This window comes from Protomyctophum bolini (genome assembly GCF_963924005.1).
Source record: "Protomyctophum bolini genome assembly, chromosome: 11".
In the NCBI taxonomy this organism is placed as follows: domain Eukaryota; kingdom Metazoa; phylum Chordata; class Actinopteri; order Myctophiformes; family Myctophidae; genus Protomyctophum; species Protomyctophum bolini.
The window spans coordinates 29,509,568-29,519,012 of NC_137872.1; the positions used below are offsets into that span (position 1 = coordinate 29,509,568).

Genomic DNA, 9,445 nt, shown 5'->3' on the forward strand with positions numbered 1-9,445 from the left:
ACATTAGACAATACAATTACTTTAAAAAAAAAACCAAAAAAACATTACATTACATACAATTTAATATAATAAAATAAGGGCACTTAGACAACAACAGTGTCCTTATGGCCACAAGACCAAACAGCTGCAGAGAATACAATTAGACATTTTCAGTTTCCACCATTAAATAAGATAAATCAATAACCGTAAAACCGATAAACCGTCTCCATATTTTATCAAACATCTTTTGTTTATTCTTCAGAGTATAACTGATCCTTTCCAGAGGAAGACACAATGATAGCTCCCTAAACCACGGAGCAATACTGGGTTTAGACCTTCACTGTTTAGTGAGACTTCTGTACACACAGTTTAGGTATTCATGCTCTCATTTGTCTGTGAGAAACATACCGTTGTATACACAAGTGTACGCCACACACACACACACACACACACACACACACACACACACACTTGGGACTCCTGACATATACCTCCTCTGCCACAGGCTTGTCCTTATATGGTCAGAGTTATCAATACTACACAATGTTTTATAGCAAACCCAGTTCCAAACATTCCCAGCCGTTTCTTCCTGCTCTTGTCCTACTGGAGACACAAACCAGGGGGCTGTTCCTGCTCCTCTCCCCATGCAGTCCACCCCCACCCTCAGCGGCAGTCTCTCACTCCTCTTCTGCCCCTAGAAGTTCCAACTCGCTCGAGAATATTCTCTCAACCTGCTTGGGAAGGATACAGTGCCTTGTGTTCCTATAAATCTCAAATCCTAAGCTTTTGTTTATGACTGGATTGTCTCCTCCTTTCAGTTTACAATAAGCCATGTACCCTTTCTGCCAGGGGGTGGAGGTGTCAGGTTCATACCCCCAAAAGCCTGCCCGCCCGAGACTCTATAATGCTTGGGTTCTGCTACACTGCCCGGGCTAATTTGCGTCTCGACATGTTTTGAGTCCCTGGTCAAATGGTTTGTGCCTAAACCACCTGCTGGTTTTGCTGGTTGAGCTTGGACCGCCTGGAGCCTAGAGATAACCTACATAGTTGAGGCAACATGTCCCTCTCCTAAAGTTTCCTTATATGCACACACATACAAGATAAACAAACATTTCTCCCACTCGGAACAACAAACCAAGCCAAGTTAATACAATAGAACTGCACCTCACACAGAGGAAGGCTCACTATAAGAGGATTTACTTCCTCAAAACCCTATTCTGGGTGAACATTCGCCAAAAATAGCAGATGAACAAGCTCAAAAAACGCTTGTGATCAGCAATTTTTGTGATTTGGTGTAGACTAGAGGGAAAGAATAGTAGTCCAAGTACAGAATCATCCCTGGTGAGGTTTACTAAGTAGAGAGGGTTTAACCCATTTTGGGCAGGAACCCCTTTTGGCGTTTTAAACATTATGTTATAATTTAGCTATTGAAAAATAGCAGATTTACAAGCTCATAGTAGGTCTGCTATTTTTGAAAAATCGTTAAAATGTGCCTCAAATCTTTCAGAAAATTGTCATGATTTAGAAAACTTTTTTAACTGACGACGTCAGTTAAAATAAATGGTTAAATGTAATGTGTTTATGGTGATAGCCCTATTGTGATCCATTCATCTTCCTCCTCAATGCTGCCTCAACTCTGTACCTCAACAAAGTTAATTTAATGCTGAATGTATACAAATAGATTTTTCTGTGATCTTTCCGACTGAAATAAACGTTTCAAGCAAATATATGCCAAAATATTCAGAATGAATACTTAACATATTCAACTTATAATTCATTTGTGACTGCAGTTTAAAAAGTTAAGACTCATATCTAATGTTTCCAACTTCGGGGGTAAAAGGCCCTTGCTCATCAAGTTTCTGATAAGAGAAAGTTCATGCCAGTTTGCTTTGATCTCTTTCAACACCAAAAAGATTTTCACAGGAAAAAAGCATTAATTGTTTAAAGATACCAAAATAGTTATACATGGTTTTATTTCTTTGTGCCTTGACGATTGTAATAGTTTTAGTAACCCCTTCTTCTCAGTTTTAGTCTTCAGAAAAAGGAATACAGAAGTTACAGAACGCTGCTGCCAGACCTTGTTTTTCATCATGTTTATGTTTTTTAATGTTATTTCTTTCCTCCACTTTGCAACGTTGTTTTGATAACGAATATAAAAAGGTTGTTCTATTATTATTATTATCTTTATTACTGTGACCTTACTCATCCAATATATCTCTCCTCTCCAACTCTCTTTCCTACTCTCTCTATCTCTGTCTCTGTGTGTGTAGAGTCTGTGAACAGGCGAGAGAGGGACCCTGTCTGCCCCACTGTCCAGCGACACCATGAGCTGGAGCTTCCTCACGCGGCTGCTGGAGGAGATCCACAACCATTCCACCTTCGTGGGGAAGCTGTGGCTCACCGTGCTCATCGTCTTCCGTATCGTCCTCACTGCCGTTGGGGGGGAGTCCATCTACTACGATGAGCAGAGCAAGTTCGTTTGTAACTCGGGCCAGCCGGGCTGCGAGAATGTGTGCTACGACGGCTTCGCCCCTCTCTCTCACGTCCGCTTCTGGGTCTTCCAGATCATCTTGGTGGCCATGCCTTCTCTCATGTACATGGGGTACGCTATCAACAAGATCGCTCGGCTGGACGAGGCCAAAGGAGGGGGAGGCACCACTGCTCCGGTCCGAACAGGAGGAGGGGGCTACACGCACAGGAAACCCAGGAAGATGTGCTTTGGAGCAAGCCAGCACAGGGGCATCGAGGAAACGGAGGGCGACCAGGAGGACGACCCCATGATCTACGAGGTGCCTGAGATAGAACCTCCGCGAAGGCCACGAGATCCACTGCAACCCGCACCCCGGCCCAGAGTCCGCCATGATGGGCGCAAGCGAATTCGAGACGAGGGACTGATGCGTATCTATGTTCTGCAGCTAGTGACCCGTACGGTGCTGGAGGCCGGGTTCCTGGCAGGCCAATACTTGCTTTATGGGTTCAGCGTCGCACCCATATTCGTATGCTCGAGGAATCCCTGCCCACATAGCGTGGACTGCTTTGTGTCACGCCCCACAGAGAAGACCATCTTCCTGCGCATCATGTACGGCGTCACTATCCTCTGCCTCACCCTCAACGTGTGGGAGATGCTCCACCTGGGGATCGGCTCCATCTGCGACATACTGCGTCGCCGCCGATGTCCACCACAGGAGGAAGAGTATCAGTTAGGCTTGCTGGGCACCAACGGTGGTGTAGAGGGGTCTGTTGGGGTGCCGGGCACCGAGGTGAGTCCAGGAGGAGGGGTGGTGGGAGATGGTGGTGCCGATTATGTTGGCTACCCGTTCTGGAACACCCCGTCAGCCCCGCCCGGCTACAACATCGCAGTGAAGCCGGAGCAGATCCCCTACACGGATCTAAGCAACGCAAAGATGGCATGCAAGCAGAACCGAGCGAACATTGCCCAAGAAGAGCAGCAGCAGTTCGGCAGCAATGAAGATAATTTCCCCACCGGAGGGGAGGCCCGCGTGGCCCTGAACAAGGACATGATCCAACAAGCTCACGAACAACTGGAAGCCGCCATCCAGGCCTACAGTCAACAGCACTGCGAGGTAGAGCAGCTAGGGGACAACCAGGACGACAAGCCCCAGAGCAACATCATTCAGGCCCAGCCGGAGTCACAGCACACGGAGGAACAGCCTCACACAGAGAACCAGCCTCCCACAGAGAACCAGCCTCACACAGAGAACCAGACTCGCACAGAGAACCAGCCTCACAAGGAGCGCAAGCATCGCCACAAACACGGGAAAGGAGGCAGCAGTGGTGGGGGCAGCAGTAGCAACAGTAGCAGCAGGTCGGGGGAGGGCAAGCTCTCTGTATGGATTTAAACCCTACTTCATAGCTTGTAGGCTATCGCTGATATCGGGACAACGCCTGAACATGACAGGAGAGCAGTCTTTTCTATTGTGGCTATTTTAAACACGACAGTGCCTTAAGAATCCTGCAAGCTGGAGAAGTCGTTTGTGCACTACGGTGTGTAATGCCTGAGTTTTACTTAGTTGCACGCAGGTGTTGCACACTGAAAATAGCAGCTCCACAAGCTCGAAATGCGTCGCTGGCTAAACTTTGTGATAGAGCAGTTGACAATTGGTTTTGTCGGCTATTACTTTCTAACTTGAAACACCACAGTCAGCAACAAACTATATTGGGGAACAGTCTGTCTTTTGCCTGGTGTCCCTTGAGTCCTGAAGTAGACTAGTCACCTCTGTTGTCTTCCCATAGATCTACACTTAGGTTGTAGATCTTGTCGGGGGAAAGAAAATGAAAGAATGATAAATGAGTTCTGCTCAGAACGTCAGAAGGTTCCCAGCTGTGACTTAGCGAATTCTCCCTCCTGTCTCTCTGCAATGATGCTGAATTATTGGAATTGGAATCATAGTTACAGGATTATCATAATGCAACAAAATCACATTGGCATGTTCATGTTGTAACAATGCGCACACGTGTATAGGCGTGTGCACACACACACACACACACACACACACACACGCAAAATGCAATGCTGACATCGCAATTGTCCGGCAGGCTAAAACAATGACTTCATATGACTTCAACCATGCAAAGGCAATAAAAATTGCCACATAATGCAATGACAGCTCCTAAAGCAATGACTTTATGTAATGCAATGGCAACTTCTATTACCTTCCCTGAAGGTTCCTATCTACTATCTATCTAATCCCCTTGCTCTATGTCTCTTTACTCTCCAAGGTCAATGCTGTTTTCTGTGTCTGTTCATGTTTATTGTGGATTATGTCAATATGCTGCTACTCAGGAAGGAACTAATGAGTAGGGCAGAAGCATCAAAGAACCGGTTGGCAATCAAAACCAGTTTTTCCTTATAGAAGCACTCACTCTTACCAGTTAATCGGGTGCATTGGTTGTTTTACAGAACTTTACAGAACTCACTCTCTCTCCTCACCATTCAACTGTGTTACATCTACCTTGTAGTTGACTGCCCCCTGGTGGCGACTTCATTATGAGGCTTGTTGAGTAGTGATCAGAAGCCAATGCTACTAATGGCATTCAGAAACATCTACCTAGCTAGTATTACTTTTCCAGTGATAGGCCTTGTGTCTTTAAGTCTTCCCAACAAAACCTAATATTGCACAAGGCCGTAATGGAAGTGGCACACTCTCATTTCTAACCTGTGTCAAATGCTGTAATGGGATTTTTTAAAGCCATTAATAACATTACTTAATACTATGCTGGATTACTTTATCCATTTGTAATATTGAGAGTGTACAACTGTACATACAGCCAGGTCTATTTGGTTACTTTTGTACACTCTCAGAGTTAACACGCATGACTTTACAGTGTAGTGAGACCAAACACTGTTTGTTGTGATATAAGGGTCAGTGCCAAGGTATTTTACTAGGCTGTTATGAAGCCTGGTGTTTTGTAGCTTTGGAATACTGTGGCCATACTACTCCTGTTGTGAAGAAGAAAAAGGAAATGCCTATAGTGAGACCAATCCTTTTTGTAAGAGACATGTTTTTTTTTTATTATGTATTTTGATTTTGGGGGAGTGAAGCCTTTGAATTAGGTTAAATCTTTATGTTTAAACCAAAACCATTTTTTATTCATGTTTTCCCTAATATGTTTTTTGTACAAAAAAATAATAATAATAATAATAATAACATTTGTTTATATAGTTGGATGATGATTTATAAATATTGTGTTTTTTATTTGCCTTCCAATTGTAAAAATGCTCAATATAAAGTCTATTTTTTTATGAAATGTAGAGTAGTCGACTACTTTGAATTCATCATGGAATGAAAAAAGTTGCCAGACACTAAATGTATGTTGGTATTTAATGTATTTAATGTAACATACTGTACGTCTGGCCTGAGTTTCTAATAAACTGTGTGAATCCATTTCCAACATTATATTCTGAGATGTGCTGAACATCTGTGTGGACAGAATAACTGGCTATTGGCTAATCATGCCTGATTTATACTTGGTTGTGCAAAAATAGCCGATCTACAAGCCCACACATCACATTATTTACGAGATGTTGGGAGCTTGTAGAATAGAGGGTATGCGCATGCTTAAAGTGAATGGCACATCGAGTGGCAAAGCAACAGGCAAAGTGAGTTTAACATTATTTAATGTTGTTTAATGCAATCAGTTAGGACTTTTCTGTTTGTATGCATGGGTTGTCAAGGCCAGAAAGTAGTTTTTTGCCACTTAGTAGGCGTTCCTGCATAACTTCTGGGTTTGGTGATAATGTCACGCGCATACTCTATAGCTGCTATTTTCATTGTGGGTCAACAATGCGTAATTAAGTATAAATTTGCCTTGAATTGGAAAGATATACAATTTCAGCACATTATTCAAACTTTTCCCAACTGTACCCAACAGAGCCTTCTAATCAAATTCTGATTACCCATCGATTTTAAGTCAAGTGATTAGGGCAAAGAGAATCAGACAGGTCTGAACTTTCTGTCTCATCTAACTAACAATATACGTGTTAATAGATTGAAGAATGAAGTACGATGAAGTATAAATTAGAGTCTTTCTCAGGGTTTTATCTACTGACCCGGCACCACGTGCCAGCAGGATAGGACAGCCAATAGCAGTCAGACATAAATCCCCAGACGTACTCCTGTCTGCTTCTCCCCAAGCCATGACCGACATTGACTCAGATCCCGGTATGCCACAGGTGATTTATACGTAAAGCTTGCCAGTGTCAGTCTCTCGCTCTTTTTTTTTGTTGATGAATTACTATTTTGAGCCATAAAGTATGGGGCAGTACTTACAACTGACTGCATTGCCCTCTGGTGCCAAATTGGTGTGAAAAGTGAATAGGATTTGAAGGGCTTTGGGGCAGCTAGGTTTCCTCAACAATAGCATGGTTTCTGGGTGTTTTTGTTCAACTAGTCTTGGGTCCCAGTATGTCATGTTGTCATGGGGTCGAGACATCCGCGTGCGTTCCCTGATGGAGCCCTACAGAATGCGAGGGCCACCCCTGGCTGGACAGCTGGTTATGTGGGTCTCTAGCCAAACCATACAGAGATGACCTTCGAGTTGAAGGAGTATTTGGTGGATGAGGAAGAGGAGAATGTGGAGGAGGAAGGGAACTTAGGGAAGTCAAAAACACCATCTGTTCAACATCTGACTGCCTGGCAGCATGGTCCTTACCATGGTCCTTACCTAAGCCTACCTCTGCGTCTCAATTATGTGGTGTGGTTTAGATTTGCGTGTTTTGGGGGAAGTATTGGATTTCGGGATATTATTCAGGTTACATAACCTACCATTCAATTTGGTCAAAATTATGTTTTATTCAGTAAGAAAAGAAATCCAGTTACAGCTTTAATGGCAATATGGTCTGATAGGCTCTATTAACCTACAGTGTGGAAGCAATTCTTTGAAAAATGAGACATAATCGTTAGTATTTCTTTACAGATAGCAGTCAGAGAATGACTACTGGTAACACTATGAAAAGAACACTTCTCAATTCAGACTTTTATCAGATGAAGTCTTATTAATTGGGTCTGTTCATCAGGAATCCCACAATGTCCACCCTCAGCATGTGTCTGTTGAAATGTATAAGTCTTACTGTTTAAAAAAAAAAGATACTGTGGGTGTTGTTTTTCCCTACTGTACATGTTTCTTAAAGTTACCCAGTTGGGCATTGGATAATAAACATAGTGGTTCTATAGACCATATCCACACAGCGGCCATTTGTCAGAGCAAAGTTGGCTGTCGTGTGGCTACTCTGTTCCATGTACTGTATTTGTGTTTTTCTATGCCTTTTTGTAAAGAAAAAAAAGGAGGTGATTCTTTGAGTGCCATTCTGGTATCTCCAGCAATGTACAATTGTTTTTCCATTTTTTGGAAACAAATTTCTTTTTTTCAAGTTCAATACATTGAGATGCATGTTAAAAGACCTATTTTCCTATCAAATAAATTGGAAATACATATTCCAAAAGAAAAGTCTTATTTTGTTGTCTGTAATTTCTATGTGGGCAAAAAAAGGAACAGAAACACTTCTGTATCCTGAAATGTTGTGGTATTGATGTCCTGCATGGCATTATGCTTGCGTGCGTGTGTGCATGTTTGCATGTGAGGGAGAAACTTCTCTTTGATTTTGATTGGTGGGGAGCAGGAATGTTTGGAGTCCTTTCAGGGAAATTAGACTCTCATAAGTTGATGTTGTGCCACCAGCAGGAACAATACAGCAGACCGGAGAGACATGTCACTCCTGCTCATGTCATCTTGGTTGGCACTTTGGCAGTTCATTTGGTGACAGCTGAACTTCAGATTGTGATGAGAGAACATGTGAGCCTCTGAGGCGTGAGCGCAGTGCCCACTCTCCATGACAAGAAATTACTTTTATTTTTAGCCCCGGAAGTTGCAGGAATCTAGCGACAGCAATATGTTGGTCCATCTGTCTTTCCATCACTTTGGTCCCAAAACAAACAACTTGAAAACTACTGGCTGGATTGCCATAGCATTTGCTGTGCACCTTCATGCTCCCTGGACAATGACCCCTATTGAGTTTGTTAACTTTTAAATTAACTAAATTACTTCAATGTTTTATCTTTTTCTTCCCAGAAGTTAGAAGTAAGACATTTTAAATCATTTGAAAAATGTGTGGAAATGGACAATAATCTTCTGATGTTCTCTCAGTGGGTTTTCCCACTCAGTGCTGTCTCTCTTCATTAGAGTTTGAACAGCTGAACTGCCCAGAGAGACTAGACAGAGTGTAAAAATGAAAATGGAAAGATTTCAGTATGCTTTTGTGATTCCCTGACCCTGAAATAAGAAGGGAAAAAAAGCTCCCTGGAGATTTCTAGTGGGGGTAAAACTGGCTTATGCAGCTGTATCAAGTGGAATCTCAAGTACTTATAGTAGTAAATAGCAACCTTTGATCCTCTGTAAAAAGAAACTAAACATTCCACCCTTGTAACTACCTAAACCCTGTTATAGTCTCCCAAGGGTCTATACTAGATCCTCCAAAAATTGCAGATCTCAAAACGCTTCGCATTGCAATGCGTTGTTGTGAGCTTGTAGATCTGCCACTAAAAGTCCCCTGAATAGGGACTCTAGGCTAGGATTCAAATGCACTAATTTCCAGGATAATTCACTCACTCATACAGTAGCTGCAGCAAGCGCTTCTACAGGTGATATTTACGTGATGTGCTAACACACTAACATTGTTGGCCTGGAGAATCGAAAAGTTGTAGGAGTAGGACACAAGAATTTCTTGAGTGGAAGTCGGAAAGATGCAGTATAGATATGTAACCCAGGTTTATAATTGTATGTCTGTATTTGTATCTCTGTTTGTATGGTCATGGTACCGTCTGCACCAGTTCACAGCTCATCACACCGATCACTCAGTCACACCAGTTTGGAATCAGCAATTATCACCACACCCTAGTATAAAGCAGAGCACTTTTGTCTCAGTCAGTGAGGTGCACATCACTGGCTG

General features: G+C 42.8%; 1 protein-coding gene across 1 annotated transcript; it reads left to right on the plus strand.

Annotated features, from left to right (window-relative positions):
* Window positions 1–2,303: 2,303 nt before the first annotated feature.
* Window positions 2,304–3,879, plus strand: gjc1 (gap junction protein gamma 1; the record flags this gene model as incomplete). Its single annotated transcript, XM_080775295.1, has 1 exon — window positions 2,304–3,879. The coding sequence occupies one exon, from the start codon at window positions 2,304–2,306 to the stop codon at window positions 3,837–3,839; it is 1,536 nt and encodes a 511-aa protein (XP_080631421.1). The 3' UTR covers window positions 3,840–3,879.
* Between the last annotated feature and the right edge of the window lie 5,566 nt (window positions 3,880–9,445).